We start from the raw sequence: 18,480 nt of genomic DNA, 5'->3' as shown, positions 1-18,480 counted from the left end.
GATGGCAATCTAGACAGACTCTAGATGGAGGAAATACTAAGTGTCGAGGGTATGGATACTCACAAGCATTGGATACCTTAGGTTGTGATAACTGTGTATATATATAGTGTTGCAGGTGGTGTGGTAAATGCGTATACAATGTGGACGGTTACGTGGTTTAGATGCGATCACCGCCCACGTATCAAGAACACGGCCAATCGTCCATCGCCCAACAAATAATGAACTTAGGTATCTTGGGAAATATTTCAAGAATATTCCCCATACTATTGGGCTAGGGGCTCGCACCTCTGCATCCCCGCCACGACCCTTGATCATCTCCTAACCATCAATAGTCACAATAATGACCCCATCAGTGTCTAAGCTAGGGTTCCTACCAAAGACACATGCACCAATGGCTTCTCCTCATAGTGGGAGCCTTTACAAATGTGCACCAAGCATAGATGTGAGATACATGTTGAGACGCGGGCATTGAGTGTATACTTACACCCCCCTCTTAATGTCTGCCCGAAGACATATTATGTTCTTGGGCCCAATGCCAAGTCGATGAAGATGCCAAGTGAGTTGAACCTTCCCAAGAGCCATGGTAAAGATGTTGGTGTAGTTCTGGTCCATAGAACAGTACTCCAGCTCCACTATCTCATCCTCAATTAGTTCCCGCACATAATGATACTGAATCTCAATGTGCTTCTTTCGAGCATGAAACAAAGTGTTCTTGGCAATAGCCATGCAACTTTGGTTGTAACATTGCAAGGTTGTAGCCCCACTAAATCTGAACTCCCATGTCCACTAAAAACCTCCTTAGCCATACTGCTTCACAAGCAGTAAAACAAGCTGCCTTGTACTCAGCTTCTACAGAAGAAAGTACCACTTTAGGTTGCTTCTTTGTTGGTCCAAGAAAAAACACCGGAACCAAGCGAAAAACATATCCTAATCATCAATAGTCACAATAACGACCCCATTGGCATCTAAGCCGGGGTTCGCACAAAAGATATGTGCACCAATGGCCTTTACAAATGTGCACCAAGCATAGATGTGAGATACATGCTAAGACGCGGGCATTGAGTGTATACTAACAACTCACTCATCTATCTACACTGTGTGTGCACTATTCTATTCTTGAAAAGATCATTATAATAGATAACTTCTACTACACTTGTGTGTTGTGGAGAAAGTAGCTTAAGTTGTAATAATGAACAAAAATTGATGAGAAAGGGGATGCATGAACTATAAGTAATATAACATTATTCTCTATCTATGTTCATTTGCAATTTGTGCTTTCTTTTACCCATTGATGGGAAGTAGAAGTTGTCCATTATATATATATATATATATATATGTATGTATGTATGTATGTATATATATACATATATATGTATATATGTATATATATATATATGCTCAGGCCTTCTCCCAAAGCCTCCTCTTGTGTTACAGACAAAGGCAAGGGCGGAAGCCCGAGGTTGGATAGCGGCCACAACCCAAGCTCGGTTAAAAACACGACAAGGCTAGAGGGAATGCCCAAAGCAGAAAAAGAAGACGACAGGAGGCACTGCCTTCCTTGGAAGGAATGCTCCCCCAGCCTTCTGTTGAGGACTTCGCACGCATCCTGCAGAAGTGCAGCAAGGAGAGAGACCGACATCATGCACTCGGCTTGCATGCCTTCATGCATCAAAATGGGCTGGAAGCACACAGATCACTGGGGAACTACCTCGTCTCGATGTTGGTGGAAGTTGGAAGCCTGCACGATGCCCAGCAGGTTTTTGACAGGTTGGTGTACCGGAATGAGTGGTCATGGAATTTCCTCCTCAATGGTTATATTAACTGTGGGAAGCCACAACATGCTCTCACCCTGTACCAGCACATGGATAAGGATGAATCTGTACATCCCAATGAGCATACCTTTGTAGCCTTACTTAAGGCTTGTGCAAAGCTGAAAGATCTTGAAGGAGGCTGTGAAATACATGCCCAGGTTGCCAGAACCGGTTTGCTCGCAAGAAACCTCTTTGTTGGCAGCACCTTGGTCGTTATGTATGCCAAATGTGGCTTCCTTGTCAAAGCACAGCAAGTGTTTGATGAGCTTCCAGTTCAAAATGTAGTCTCGTGGAATGCATTAATCACAGGTTATGCTGAACATGGGCATGGCGAGGAAGTGCTCAAGTGTTTTGAACAGATGCAACTCAAGGGCATCTCCCCAGATGTTGTTACATTTGTTTGCAGCTTGAAAGCTTGTGGCAGCATAGGGGCCGCTGACAGGGGCCAAGAAATACATGCTGAGATTGAAAGACGTGGGTTGCTCGAAAGAGACCTCCTCCTTGGCAACACCTTGGTGGATATGTATGCCAAATGTGGCTTGCTTGCCACAGCACAAGAAGTGTTTCACAGGCTTCCAGTTCAAGATGTTGTCTCATGGACCGCACTAATCACAGGATATGCCGAACATGGGCATGCTGAGGAAGCACTCAATTCTTTTGAACAGATGCAACTTCAAGGTGTCTCTCCAGATGCTGTCACATTTCTTTGCAGCTTGAAAGCTTGTGGCAGCATAGGTGCCATAGACAAGGGCCGAGAAATACATGCTGAGATTGAAAGACGGGGGTTACAGGAAAAAGACCTTGTTGTTGGCAACACCTTGGTAGATATGTATGCCAAATGTGGCTCACTTGACATAGCAGCACAAGTGTTCGACAAGCTTCCAAATAGAAATGTAGTCTCGTGGAATGCACTAATTTCAGGATATGCTGAACATGAGCAAGGTGAGGAAGCACTCAATTGTTTTGAACAGATGCAACTCCAAGGTGTCTCTCCCAATGCTGTCACATTTCTTTGCAGCTTAAAAGCTTGTGGCAGCATAGGAGCCACAGACAAGGGCCAAGAAATACATGCTGAGATTGAAAGACACAAGTTGTTGGAAAGAGACCTTGTTGTTGGCAACACCTTAGTTGATATGTATGCCAAATGTGGCTCACTTGACAAAGCACACGAAGTTTTTGACAAGCTTCCAACTCGAGATATAGTCTCATGGACTGTACTAATGGCAGGACATGCCCACCTTGGAGAAAGTGAAAATGTTTTCTATATCTTTGACAAAATGCTAGGAGCAGGTATAAAACCAAATCCAGTCACCTTCGTTGTTGTTCTCAATGCATGCAGCCGCGCATGTCTACATAACAAGAGCCAAACCTACTTTGAGGCCATGAGCAAAGACTATGGCATCGTTCCAATGCTTGAGCACCACACCTGTGTGGTTGATCTCCTTGGCCGTGCAGGCCAATTAGACAAGGCAGTAGAAATGATCAAGAAGATGTCATTCCGTTCTGATCTTTTGATGTGGCACACTGTGTTGGGTGCTTGTAGAAATTGGGGAAATGTGGAGCTTGGAAAACAGGCCTTTGAACATGCAGTGCATTTGGATAAAAAGGATCCCGTAGCTTATGTTTTAATGTCTCACATCTATGCATGTGCTGGTTTGCATTTGAATGTGGACAATGCTGAGGCAAGAGGCAAGGATATTAGACCATTGTGAAAAGCCTTTAGGAAGGGCGGCTGGAATGATTCAGATTGAGGTAATTACATGGGATAGAGTGGGTATCATGGAAGAGAGAGATTGTATCTTAGGGCATGATCTATTTGTTGATCCTTATTAGGGCTATATTTTTCTTGATCATGAGATTATTGTGAAGAGCATGCTTTTGATTTTAGGGCATAGTCACCAAAAACGAGAAACGGGTACAGAAACATTTGAGGAATGGAAATGGGGAAACGAGTTTTTAGGGGTTGAAACGGTCGTTTCCTGTGACAATATCACTTGGGAAACGAGGAACGGCCATGGAAACGGGTGGGGTCCTGAAATAGAGAAACGTGTTTCTAGGGACTAAAACGGCCGTTTCTTGTGACTATGTTTTAAGGTGGTTGGAAATGCTCAAATAGAAGTGGTTGCATAGATAGAGCAAGTATCAAGGAAGATAGATTGTGTCTCAGCACAATCTATTTCTTGGCTTTGACTTGATTAGTCCAATTGTAGTGAGGTTTTAACCTTTCTGGCACAGGTCCAATGGCGTCAATCTAGTCAATGCTCACCAATGTTAAACAATGGTTAAGGGGTTACATCACCCATGAGCCACCATTGAACAATTAACAATTCAATCAGCAAGACATTGGGATGCAGTGCAACATAGGTCATCTAAAAGTTTTAAGGCCATGGGGTCTCCATGGGGCTTAGGTAGTTATTGGGTGCCAATTGCATAGGTGTGAGGGTTTTTAAATAATGATCAAATCATCGACAAAAGATGACACCCAATACAAGACAAGGATGTATAGTGGAAAGTCACCTTTACTAATACTTTGATGTATTACCAATTTCTAGCATTGGGTGATGAATGACACTAGTGTATGTCCTAAAATTTGCCTAGGCAACCAGCATTGAGGTATAAGTTGCGTATGCGATATTATAAAGTAAATTTAAGGTTGGGAGATCATTAACTGAAGAATTAGGTATGAAATAGAATGTGTGGAAGTGTCATATAAGTCACATTCTCAAGATTCTTATGGATGTTTGGTTAAGATATCTCAAAGGGATTGTCTTTGCCTTTGGATTCTATTCTTTGTTTCAATCATGTGCTACTCAATTATCACAAGTGCATAGCTTCATTGTGCAGCGTTCCTATGTATAAAAGGAGGTTTGGGAGCTTGTGGACTCCTTGGGGGCGGGGAGGGGAGCGGAGGGGGGGGAGAGTTTTTTTCAATTTTGAGAGCCTTTTTTAAGGGTGAGCATGGATCACAATACAATAAATCCAAAACACCATCCAAATACATATAAGAAGTAAATTTATTGTGCTAACACCAAGAGGATTTAATTCCAAGCAGTCTAGGATGCCAAAAAGAGTCATCACCATAAAGTTATCCGATACAACTTAAAAAAAGCATTTCATAACAAAAAAAAAAAAGAGCTGGTTGCCACTACAAGCGATGCCAAAAGGGGTTATCACTACCATCATGAAGAGCGAATAGGATAACAAAACTATAGCATACATTGATATGATGCCTTTGATATTAGGGATTGCTTCTAGGATGGTAAGGGTAGCTGAAACATCTATAGTAGAAATGGTTGGTTGATGCATGAACGTATTCTAGGAAGGGTTGGTTGATGCATAAACATATTCTCATGTTGTTTAAGTCCCAACACATGTATGAAAATATAGTATGTATGTTTGCACACCAAGTATGCTTTTCCAACGGCCTCTCTTTTTTGAAAACTGAGACAGGTTGGACCTTTATATGCACATCATATACCACCCTTACATTCTCAATGCCTCCATTCCCATATGAAAAATATTGTGATGTAAAGGCTCACTCTTTATTCTTTTATAGCCTCTTGGGATATCCTGTGCCTTCACCTTGTTGACCTTCGTGTTGTGGTGCACAAAGGCTCATGATTGGTTGGTGTTGATGCAGCTCCTTGATGGACATCATTTGGTGGCCTTGAACTCTCATAGGATTGATTCATTGTTTGCAATCTGAAACTTGTGCTTACTAAGGTGCTCAATTATGCAACTATAATGTTTGTTACTACTCCACCTTCCAAATTCACAAACATGTATGATATTATGATCCGGGAGCCTATATGAGTAACATCGTCATTACAAAACCACATCATTTGTGCTTTTGGACCTTCCGGGTGTCACCTCTTAGAGTAAAAAGGAGGAGTTGCCACGCCTCTCGAACAATTCTAAATGTATTGGTTGCACTTAACCTTCCCATCTATCTAGCCGAAGCACTTGACCTTTGAGTTGACTATAGTCCTTTTGTAATTTCCCAAAGAGTATGATGGACTTTCTCTCAACAATAGAGGGACCCCTTGAGGCTCTTTTGAAGCCATCCCTCCACTTTGCACACCCCCTTGAGGCTCTCACTGATTTTTCTCTTGGTTGCCGTCTTTGCTTACTTATGTTCTATGCTATTCTCTGCACATCAATCCATGTTGACTTGTGTCTCTTCCTTTGTATTGTTTCCATGTTCCCATGTAGGAGTCTTGGTTCCTCATACATTGGGGTCCCTGGTGTGCATGAACCATCAACTGTGGCATTCTTAGAAAGCTGAACAATCTCATTGTGCATGGTTACGTGCTACCAAACATTATGAGAAAACCCACCATAGCCATAGCCATAACCATGGCCATTTTGAAAAAAAAAAGGCCCTTACCATATGATATTGATCCTCACCATAGTCATAGCCATGGCCATTTTAGAAAAAAAACAAAAAACAAAAAAAGATGGCCATGGCTATGTCTATGATGGGTATGAAGGCTACATACACACATGACAGAATGGGGCTTTTATTTGTTGGGTGTCTAGACATACTCAAGGATTTTTGTAACACATACAGGAAGGCCCCCTTTTTTTTCTTTTTCCAAAATGGCCATGGCTATGGCTATGGTGGGTATGAAGGCTATGCTCATACATGATAAAATGGGGCTTTTACTTGTTGGGCATCTAGCTATTCAAGCATTTTTTTTTCCCAGAATGGCCATGGCTATGGATATGGTGATGTGGCGAGTATGAAGGCTATGCTACCATAGACATGGGGCTTTTACATATTGGACATCAAGGCATTCAAGTTTTTTTTCCCATAGGCAGTCACTACTTCTATTTGCTCACCGGGATCAAACTGGCCACCTAAGTAGGTGGGGGTCGGACACCTCGCCCAAGGGGCTGCCCGCCACTCTATATCCCTTCACCGTGCCCATTAGGATCACTTTGGTGGCCTAGATGGCCATGATACTCTTGAGCATGGAGTCAAGATGGGCATCTCCTTAGGGTTGTCATAAAGCCAAAGGAGGATGGGGGAGAGGGATGATGTTCTTTGGAAACTTGCAAATTGTTTCCAATGGACATGTAGAAATTATTCTCTTAAAAAAATATGTAAAGCTTAATTCATTTCAGTTTTTATCAAAGTATACTTATGTTTTTAATAACCAATAAATTGAAGTAATAGATTTTATGATCAATTAAAGGAAAATATTTTTCTTGAACAGTGGAGAGGAGATTCTCGTTGTTTGATAAATACTTAGTGATTTTAAAACTCTAATAATCTAAATTTTATTTCAATCTAGAATTGATCTAATAATTTGATTTTTGTTCATGCACATGTGGATTCATGTTGAGCCAACTCCTAACAAGCACCACACATCACACAATCCACCCACCTTGCCAATGTGATCCCAAACAAGAGAAGGGTAGCATGCTAAGGTGGACCAAAAAGTGGTGTCCTGGACATTGTTATTAAGCAATAATCAAATATCAATGAAAATAAATAAAAAATGCTTTTAAAACTCTTAGTATTTTAACTAGTGATAAAAGCACTTTTAGGTTTTTATGAATAGCAATGGAGATGCCTTAAGACTATGCTTATATATGGGTACAAATGTACATTCATTATTTTATGTGTTTATATATTTCTTCTCTCTTTGTGTGTTCTTTATTCTTTTTAGCTTTAATTCCTTTTCCTCCTCTTGTTGCCACATGGCATCAAGAGAGTCCCTTTATCTTATAAGTGATAATATTTGTCACAAACTTTCTCCTATAAATCATAATGGAGCCGAGTGTGGCAACGTCAATTTGAAAGAGACTAACAAGAGTAGAAGCATAACACAACTTTTTATCAAAAGAAAAGGAAATGCTTCTATAAGTAGTTTACTGAGTTGCAACACATGCTATGGAAGAAAGTGATGTCACTCAACAAGGCCTCAACATGAGTACTACACTTGGCATGGACATCATTAACTATGAAACCTTAGCTCCTAGAAAATGAATTTGGGAGAAAAGTAAAGATAGCAATAGCCATGGGGAGTTCTGACATTTGGAAATTTGGCTCCAAAGGAGTTTTAGCACCAACCATGCTTGGCCAAAATCCAATACCTATTCTAGAACAAATTGGTGCCTAACAGGTCCCAAGAGTAATGATGTATCCTTTATACCCCTTAATGTGTAAAAATGACTAGTATAATCATAACATGATCAACCTCTAATAGTTCCCACCCCTTGCCTAAGAGGTCCCAAGAGTAATGATGTATCCTTTAGACCCCTTAATTTTTAAAAATAACTAGTATAATCATACCATGATCAACCTCTAATAGTTCCCACTCGTTGTCTACAATCCTCACATACATTGTTCCCCCTACATGACCAGGCCCACCTTCACAGCCAATGAGATTTAGCCTATACATGGTGTGGATCCTTAACAAAATCCAAGTTTGGTAGCAATGAAGTTGGAGTGTGTGTTCCTAAAGACATTCCAAATGGCACCACGTTGTTCCAACAATACTTGGAAGAGTACTACTACATGAAAACCCTATATATCACAAACATTTAAGCGAGTTTTCCAATAATCCATTTAGTAATGTTCAATATACCAGGTGTTAGTTACATGGCTCATGGTCCATTTAAGAAGCAAATGGACCAGAATCATAGCAAAGCTACCTGACAGTATATAAAGAACAGAGGGTAATTGTGTCAGACACAACAAAAATTATAGGCTGGTTAACTACCACATCAGATTTGTATGTTATCTTTACTGCTTTTAGACGATGATGAAAAGGGAGATAAACTCCAAAAGGAAGAAACTGCTACACCAACAAGAGATGTGCCTATGGAGAGAGAACATTCTGATGAAGAAGAGGAAGAGAAATTAAACCCCGAGGCACACAGAGAGAGAAACTGAATGTGGAGAGGCTTCGAGAGGAGACAATCATAAGAGTGGAACCTGCTTGTGATGATGTAGAGGAAGAGTGCATTGTCTCTGTTCCCGTGATCCTTTCATTTAGAATCACTCAATTTGAATATGCATTAACTATTAGATATTCAAAATGTCTTCAACATAAGAGAGGATTATTGCCTTGTAATAATTGCTCAAGATTTACAGGTAGATGCTGGGTTTGTTGATGAGGACCCAGACAAGTATTTGGGTCTAGATTTAAAGTTAAAAAACAATGAATTTGTAATTTGTGGATGCTACAAGTATATTCTGCCTCTTGTATAGTGATGTTGGTAAGTTCGAGGCAGAAGGTCTTCCAAGTGAGGAAGAATTTTTAGAAATACAAAGAAGATTGAATATTGAGCACATCGGAAGGAGGAGTGTCGAGTGGTTGGAGTCCTCTTCTTCCATTCCTCATTCAAGAAGCATTACCCTTTGGATGGACACAAAACTTATCAACAATGATGAAAATCAAAATATGAAGTACTCTTTTCATAGTTTAATTCAAATACTCATTTTTGGCTATATAAGTCAAGTACTCTTTTTCATAGTTTAATTGGGTTTATATTAAAATCTCGTATTTGTTTGTAGCTTGTGGTCTTTGAAGATGATTTTTTGAGTCAAGGTAAAGGCAAAAGAGTAGCTGGGCTTGGAAAGGATCCAGCATTGGCAAAATATATAAGGTGGTTCAAGAAACCACAAATCCTAGTATTTCACACAAAATTCTCCAATCATCAAGCAATGGTGTCATTATTTGTCATCAAAACATTGTCTAGATTTGTAGGTGGATATCCAATATAGTGGAATGTAGACAAATTGATGTTTCTAGAGAAGGAATTAACATTGTGCACATTTGGATATGGACCATGAGTTTTTCCATTCAATAACACTTCCAATTTGATACAACATGTTCCACTACTTAATGCACAAAACAAGCTGATGGATTGGAAATTAGATAAATAGATGCCTAGTTATAAGCCTACCTCATTTGATCAATTGACTGCTACTACCAGAACATATAAGTTGATTATTCCTCTCCCATGGATTGCTAAGCATGCTAATTAGCTGTGCGGATATCTAAGCCATTGTGTTGGTGAAAAACATGCCTAAATAAAATTTGGAAAAATAAACTCCCTTGGAAATAGAGAGTCTTCCTGTCGAGATACCTGGTTGGGGTGCTTCAAGCGGGTATACTTTTGGCCAAGACACACATTGCCTCACCACACTATTACAAGTGCTTCCAATGGGTATACTATTGGCCAAGAGACACACTACCTCACCACACTATTACAAGTGCTTCCAGTGGGTATAAAAACATGCCTAAATAAAATTTGGAAAAGTAAACTCCCTTGGAAATAGAGAGTCTTCCTCGAGATACCTGGTTAGAGTGCTTCAAGTGGGTATACTATTGGCCAAGACACACATTGCCTCACCACACTATTACAAGTGCTTCCAATGGGTGTACTATTGGCCAAGAGACACACTACCTCACCACACTATTACAAGTGCTTCCAGTGGGTATAAAAACATGCCTAAATAAAATTTGGAAAAATAAACTCCCTATAGTACAAGCATAGCTGTCTATGAGGAATGACAAGCTAGAAATGGTGAAAAAACATATCTAATTGCCTAGTAGTGATCTCACCCAAGGTAGAAGCGTCCATGAGAGATTCACACAAAGAGTGTCTAAAATAAGTACAGATATCAACTAATCGGTTGTGGTAAAGGCTCGCTGATTTTTATCATGCATTTTTATCATGCAAGAGAGTCCATAGTTCCCAAAATCTTATCTACGCAAGAATTTGTTGAATAGTATGACAATTCATTGGAATGCATGCGAAAAAGCTAGAATTGCTTACGGTTTCTAATGTATGATAGCACTTGTAATAGTGTGGTGAGGCAATCTGTCTCTTGGACAATAGTATACCCACTGGAAGCACTTGTAATAGTGTGGTGAGGTAGTGTGTCTCTTGGCCAATAGTATACCCATTGGAAGCACTTGTAATAGTGTGGTGAGGCAATGTGTGTCTTGGCCAATAGTATACCCACTTGAAGCACCCCAACCAAGTATCTCGACACGAAGATTCTCTATTTCCAAGGGAGTTTATTTTTTCAAATTTTATTTAGGCATGTTTTTATACCCACTGGAAGCACTTGTAATAGTGTGGTGAGGTAGTGTGTCTCTTGGCCAATAGTATACCCATTGGAAGCACTTGTAATAGTGTGGTGAGGCAATGTGTGTCTTGGCCAATAATATACCCACTTGAAGCACCCCAACCAGGTATCTTGAACAGTGGTTCACCAAAAAAAAAAAGTGCACACTTTGATATTATGTATATGTTATAATGTCCTATATATCAAGGATTAGTTGAATGGCTCATGGTGAGTGGCTAAAGAGTGTGTGCGTGTGCGCGCACGCGCATATGTTATAAAAAATATTTAAATTCTAGAATAAATTTAAATTAAGGTTAAAATATTCTATTTTAAATTTTAAATTTAATATTTATTTAAAAATCTTAAAATTTTCTATTGATATTACTTGAGGAATATAAATTATAAAATGATATTTAATATGAGATCATATTTACTATAAATTTTTAAGGATATTACTTGAGCAATATAAACCATGAAGATATATTTAACACAAGAGCACATTTCAGTTAATGTAGATTTAGCATGTGTGCATATGCACGCACGTGTGTAATAAAGTTGCTCATTTTGGATAAAGCAAGTGTATTTCTTTGTACTCATTCTAGAAATATATTTTTCTACAATTAACTACCTTAGCAAGGTAGAACCGACTAACTTTGAAAGAGGAGTCGCTTAGTGTTTTAGTCTAATTAGTTTTTGTCGCTTGATTTTTGGTAAATGGGGCACCCTTGCTTCAACCGTGATTCTTCATTGACATAGTACCAGGCTAATCATCTCATCAAATACAAACATCTTTGCTCACTTGTATCTCACGCGTAGTGTGGTTATATCATATAACCTTTATACTCAAGGGAATATCCAATAAATATACATTTTTCTACCTTGGGATCAAACTTACTTCTCATCTCATTCGCTACATATACATAAGCAATATACCCAAATACTTTCAACGGGTGTATTAAACTTGGTTTTTTGCCTATAAACTTTTGTACAAACGTCATGTCATGAATTTCTTAATATAAATTGCAATTGCTGCTTCATTCCAAAAATAGTGAAACACGCCTTTCTCACTCATCAATGTATGAGCAACTTCTGCAATGTGCGTGTTCTTCCTTTCTACAATCCCATTTTGTTGTGGGATGTACTTACATATAAACTACCTCTTTATCCCATGCTCTCTCAAATAGTCACTAAACTATAAATAAATATTATCCTCCACCATCTGACCTTGAACATTTTATGTTCATGCTTTTGTCTGTCTTTACCATAGCTTTGAAGCTATGGAAGTAAGTGAACGCTTTCATAAAGTACACCCACACTTTCCTAGTGTTGGCATCAATGAAAGCTATATAATAGTGATATCCTTTGATTGATGCTGACTCAATTGGTCCCCAAACATCTAATTGTACCATATCCAAAGATTTTTGACTTACATTCTTATCATTCGAAAATGCATACTTAGCTTGCTTGCCTAATTACCATGCTTCACATACTTATGCAATCCATCCACCTTGAACTTTGGCAAACCTACTTTGTTATGAAGCCATCTTTTGGCATTAAGTGATCATTATTAACATGCTATAGTCTTAATGTTCGCACCTAATCATTGTCCCATGGCTTTGAAATCCATTACACAATAAAGTTGCATTCCATCGTGTATTTGTTTAAATTATTAATTGTGAGCTAATTGACGAAGTAATCCCTTGATCATTGTTTGACTGTGATTGATGCATCAATCCAATGAACAAAATGAGTTTGAGTACGATATAGGCCAGAGAGAGCACTTTAAAATTGATCTTAATCATTAAAAAATAAAATTATAACTCTTCCTAATCGGAGGACTTAGAACCGTTTACATAACTAAACTAACTAATTCCTGGGATTATTGCATGACTTACAATTCCTAAGATTGTTACTAACTCACTCCTAATGCTGCGAGCTAATAGTGCTCTACAAGTTTTCAAAATACACCATAGAGAAATTTCTTATGATCAATGTGATAAAAGCTGATTAGGTCCCCCACTACCTCCTCAAATTGTCCGAGAGATTACTAGTCCCTGCCATAGGGCTAAGCCACTTTGGAAGTATTCATCAGGCTATGGCTCACAACCAGCAGTTGGATGGCTTCAACATTTCTCAAATCTGGAAGAAATCCTCCATAAGGATAAAGGACTTAGCAGGCTTGGCAAGATCTAGGTCCTGATAACTACTTAAAACTTTTTAAAACAAGTTGATTGGTTACTAAACAAGTGTACTGTTATCTGGCAAAAAAACTCAGCTACCAAGGATATTAACTCATCCATGAACTAGGGAACCATCAACCCCAGAACAAAACAAAAGCCAACTCACAAAGCACATGAGCCTCCACTAATACAAAGCACATGAGTAGGGAAACTGCCCACTCCATCATTCTGTCATCAATGGCTGCTGGAATTGCACTATCATCACCACCAGTCCCCACAAAGACAACTTTCCTTCCTCAAAAACAAGGCATCTTTGACAAAAATTCTCCGCTGCTCTCTCTTCGATATAACTGCCATACCAAATGGCACACTCTATACCGAAGTTCTCGCCATGCCTACATGACACATCTGTCTTTGCATCATCTGAAATGTCCTGTAACACCCAATGCAAACTCAAGACATACCTTCCTCTCTGGTTTTGAGGGAGAGATCTTCCAGCTTTGCATCAAAACTTTTTCTTTTGAAAGATTTGTTATCCCCAAAATTAATGCACAATTCTGGCGATGTTGTCAGTCCACCATAATCTGGTCTCTTCCATCCTTAGTTTTACACTCACATTGCCTCAACCTTGTTAGCTCCCTCCTGTGAATCAGCACCTGAATAGATGTGAGACATTAAAACATAAGCTACAGCATCCTTTTCATCCAGAAGCACTGCATGTTCAAACACCTGTTTTCCTAACTCCACATTTCCCCAATTTCTACAAGCACCCAACACAGTATGCCACACAACAAGATCAGGACAGAACGGCATCTTCTTGATCATTGCCACTGCCTTGCCTAGTTGACCTGCACGACCAAGGAGATCAACCACACAAGAATGGTGTTCACGAGTTGGGATTATGCCAAAGTCTTTGCCCATGACCTCAAAGTACGTCTGGCTCTTAGCAAATAGACCTGTGCGACTGCACGCATTGAGAACAACAACAAAGGTGACAAAATCCGGCTTTATGCCCTCTCCTAGCATTTTGTCAAAGATTAAAAAAACATTTTTACTTTCTCCGAGCTGGGCATATCCTGCCATTATTGCAGTCCAGGAAACTGCATCTCTATCCGGAAGCTTGTCAAAAACTTGCTGAGCTTTGGCAAGCAACCCACATTTGGCATACATATCCACTAAGGTGTTGCCAACAACAAGGTCTCTTTCCAACAACCCATGTCTTTCAATCTCAGCATGTATTTCTTGGCCCTTGTCTGTGGCACCTATGCTGCCACAAGCTTTCAAGCTGCAAACAAACGTGACAGCATTCGGTGAGACACCCTCCAGTTGCATCTGCTCAAAACACTTGAGTGCTTCCTCGCCATGCCCATGCTCAGCATATCCAGCGATCAGTGCAGTCCACGAAACTATGTCTCGAACTCGAAGCCTGTCAAACACTCGCTGTGCTTTATCAAGCAGGCCAAATTTGGAATAAATATCAACCAAGGTGCTGCCAACAATAAGGTCTTTTTCCAACAACCCCTTTCTTTCAATCTCAGCATGAATTTCTCCGCCCTTGTCTGTGGCTCCTATGCTGCCACAAGCTTTCAAGGTACAAACAAACGTGACAGCGTTTGAAGGGATGCCCTTAAGTTGCATCTGTTCAAAACACTTAACTGCTTCCTCACCATGCCCATGTTCAGCATATCCTGCAATTAATGCATTCCAAGAGACTACATTTCGAACTGGAAGCATTTCGAACACTTGCTGTGCTTTTGCAAGTGCGCCACATTTTGCAAACATATCAACCAAGGCGGGGCCAACAACAGGGTCACTTTCCAGCAACCCCTGCCTTTCAATCTCAGCATGTATTTCTCGGCCCTTATCTGTAGCTCTTATGCTACCACAAGCTTTCAAGCAACAAACAAATGTAACAGCGTTTGGGGAGACACCCTCGAATTGCATCTGTTCAAAACACTCGAGTGCTTCCTCTGCATGCCCATGTTCAGCATATCCTGCAATTAGTGTGGTCCAAGAGACTACATCTTGAACAAGGAGCCTGTCAAATACTTGCTGCGCTATAGCAAGCCAGCCAAATTTGGCATACATATCAACCACAGTGTTGCCAACAACAAGGTCTCTTTCCAGTAACCCCTGTCTTTCAATCTCAGCATGTATTTCTTGGCCTTTGTCTGTGGCTCCTGTGCTGCCACAAGCTTTTAAGCTGCAAATAACTGTGGCAACGTTTGGGGAGACTCCCTCGAGTTGCATTTGTTCAAAACACTTGAGTGCTTGCGCAGCACTCCCATTTTCAGCATATCCTGCGATAAGTGCATTCCATGAGCCTACGTCTCGAACTGGAAGCTTGTCAAATACTTCCTGTGCTATGGCAAGCAAGCCACATTTGGCATGCATATCCACCAAGGTGTTGCCAACAACAAGGTCTCTGTCCAGCAATCCCTCCTGTTCAATCTCAGCATGTATTTCTCTGCCCTTGTCTATGGCTCCTATGCTGCCACAAGCTTTCAAGATGCAAACAAATGTAACACCGTCCGGAGAAACACCCTCTAGTTGCATCCTTTCAAAACACTTGACTGCTTCCTCGCCGTGCCCATGTTCAGTATATCCTGCAATTAATGCATTCCACGACACTACGTTTCGAACTGGAAGCCTGTCAAACAATTGCTTTGCTTCTGCAAGGGAGCCAAATTTAGCATACATATCAACCAAGGTGCTGCCAACAAAAAGGTTGCTTTCCAGCAATCCCTCTCTTTCAATCTCAGCATGTATTTCTTGGCCCTTGTCTGTGGCTCCTATGCTGCCACAAGCTTTCAAACTGCAAACAAACGTGACCACATTTGGGGAGACACCCTCCAATTCCATTTGTTCAAGACACTTGAGTGCTTGCTCAGCATGTCCATGTTCAGCATATCCTGCAAGAAGTGCATTCCATGAGACCACATCTCGAACGGAAAGCTTGTCAAACACTTGCTGTGCCATGGCAAGCAAGCCACATCTGGCATACATATCAACCAAGGCATTACCAACAAGGTGGTCTCTTTCAAGCAACCCCCGTCTTTCAATCTCAGCATGTATGTCTCGACCCTTGTGTGTGGCTCCTATCCTGCCACAAGCTTTCAAGCTGCCAACAAACGTAACAGCATCTGGAGAGACACCCTCAAGTTGCATCTGTTCAAAACACTTGAGTGCTTCCTCACCAAGGCCATTATCAGCATAACCTGTGATTAATGCATTCCATGAGACTACGTTTTGAACTGGAAGCTTGTCAAACAATTGTTGCGCCTTTGCAAGCAAGCCACATTTGGCATACATGTCCACTAAGGTGCTGCCAACAAAAAGGTTGCTTTCCAGAAACCCCCATCTTTCAATCTCAAAATGTATTTCTTGTCCCGTGTCTGCCGCTCCGATGCTGCCACAAGCTTTCAAGCAGCACACAAACGTGGCAACATCTGGGGAGACACCCTCGTGTCGCATCTGTTCAAAACACTTGAGTGCTTCCTCACCATGCCCAACTTCAGCATATCCTGCAATTAGTGTGGTCCACGTGACAACGTTTCGAACTGGAAGCTTCTCAAACACTTCCTGTGCTTTGGCAAGCAAGCCACATTTAGCATACATGTTGACTAGTGAGTTGCCAACAACAAGGTCTCTTTCCAGCAACCGCTGTCTTTCAATCTCAGCATGTATTTGTTGGCCCATGTCTATGGCTCCTATGCTGCCACAGGCTTTTAGGAGGCAAACAAACGTGATAGCATTTGGGGAGACACCATCGAGCTGCATCTGTTCAAAACACTTGAGTGCTTCCTCGCCATGCCCATGTTCAACATATCCTGCAATTAGTGTGGTCCACGAGACGATGTTTCGAACCGGAAGCTTGTCAAACACTTGCTGAGCTATGGCAAGCAAGCCACATTTGGCATACATACTGACCAAGGTGCTGCCAACAAAAAGGTTTCTTTCAATCAACCCTGTTCTTGCAACCTCAGCATGTAATTCACGGCCTCTTTTTATATCTTCCAGCTTCGCACAAGCCTTCAGTAAGGCCACAAAAGTATGCCCACTGGGATGTACAGAATTATCATTTTGCATTTTCTGATACAGGGTGAGGGCCTGCTGTGGATTCCCAGAGTTGATATAGCCAATGATGAGGGGATTCCAGGACCAATCATTTCGATACACCAATCTGTCAAAAACCTGGTGGGCATTGTGCATGCTTCTGACTTCCACCAACAACGAGACAAGGTAGTTCCCCAGTGATCTATGAGCTTCCAGCCCACTTTTGGACATGTAGGCATGCAAGCGCAATGCATGGGCTTGGTCTCTCTCCTTGCTGCACATGTGCAAGATGCGTGCAAAGTCCTCAACGGAAGGATGGGGCAGCATCCCTTTTTCCAAGGCAACATCATCCAGTGACCTTCTTCGTCGTCGTGGCCGTCTTCTTCTTCTTCTTCTTCTTCTTGTGCTTTGTCCATTCCCTCTAGGATGTTACCCACCATCCAACAATAGCAACTCCTGGGTGAGTTTATGCTTGAAATCTGGGGCCATTGGGCTTGTCTGTAATACGCACAAAGGACAGAAGGGCGAGTAACTAATCAACAGAGTATATCACACAGTTAAAACAAGGAAGGGACTTACTTTGCTCTCTCGGTTGTCCGAGCAGAGGGAGGGATCAATCAAGTAGTCCTTCCACAAGCGTTCGTGCTGATGTCTGCATCTCTGGGGGCAGTCTAGAAAGCTCAGGAAACTCTCCAGGTGTCTTCGCCTAGGGCCTTTACTCATGCAGCTGCCAAGGCGAAGGACGATGTTGTCGAAGGAGAGCCACCCTCCGGCTTCTCAGAGCAGTTGGCCGAGAAGCTTATTGTCTGCCGTCCCCTCTTCCATTCCTCTGTGTACTAATTCTTTCCTCTACTCAATAAGAGTTTCCCTCTTTCCCCTCTGGTTTTCCTTAGGGAAAACTTTCCCTTATAATATCGAGCTTCTAGTAAAGCTTCTATTTTTTCTATCTCCAATTTTGAAATCTTCTATTTTTTCTGTCTCCCTCTTTCCCCTCTCGTTTTCCTTCGATCCTTTAGGGAAAACTTTCGCTTTCTGCCATCCTTATTATATCGAGCTTCTAGTAAAGCTTCTATTTTTTCTATCTCCAAATCTTCAAGTGCTTAGCTTGCTTCCCGTGGTGCCATGCCGCGCCGTCACCCCACCGGCCCCGTGGACACCCCGGTCTCTCTGTTCAGGACCTCTTCTGTTTTCATTGATAGCAAATTTGTGCATTCAAGTTCCCTATATCCTCTTCTACTAACATCTTTTTTCCATCATTCACAACACAATCTTCCTATTCCCCTACTCCCCATAGATTCCACGTCTGTCCCCACAACTGTTGAATGGACTCCTAATCTCTCTC

The 18,480-nt window shown here is 41.1% G+C and overlaps 2 protein-coding genes across 2 annotated transcripts; one reads left to right on the top strand and one right to left on the bottom strand.

Annotated features, from left to right (window-relative positions):
- Positions 1-1,492: 1,492 nt before the first annotated feature.
- LOC147613751 (pentatricopeptide repeat-containing protein At1g15510, chloroplastic-like) lies at positions 1,493-3,734 on the top strand (the record flags this gene model as incomplete). The annotated part of the gene is made up of 1 exon (XM_086781303.1): positions 1,493-3,734. A coding segment is annotated over one exon (2,031 nt), but the record flags the coding sequence as incomplete, so codon positions are not given.
- A 9,399-nt stretch (positions 3,735-13,133) lies between these two features.
- Positions 13,134-18,112, bottom strand: LOC147613750 (pentatricopeptide repeat-containing protein At2g39620-like). The gene is made up of 2 exons (XM_086781722.1): positions 17,718-18,112; positions 13,134-17,636 (listed from the first exon to the last, which is right to left on the bottom strand). Exon 2 carries the CDS (start codon positions 17,463-17,465, stop codon positions 13,695-13,697), a length of 3,771 nt encoding a protein of 1,256 aa, XP_086637848.1. The 5' UTR covers positions 17,466-17,636; positions 17,718-18,112; the 3' UTR covers positions 13,134-13,694.
- Positions 18,113-18,480: the final 368 nt, after the last annotated feature.

This window comes from Cibotium barometz, chromosome 43 (assembly GCF_041138505.1).
Source record: "Cibotium barometz isolate CiBa-2024 chromosome 43, ASM4113850v1, whole genome shotgun sequence".
Taxonomy (NCBI): domain Eukaryota; kingdom Viridiplantae; phylum Streptophyta; class Polypodiopsida; order Cyatheales; family Cibotiaceae; genus Cibotium; species Cibotium barometz.
Note: the sequence above shows the minus strand (reverse complement) of the source record. Positions and strands in the feature narration are given on the sequence as shown.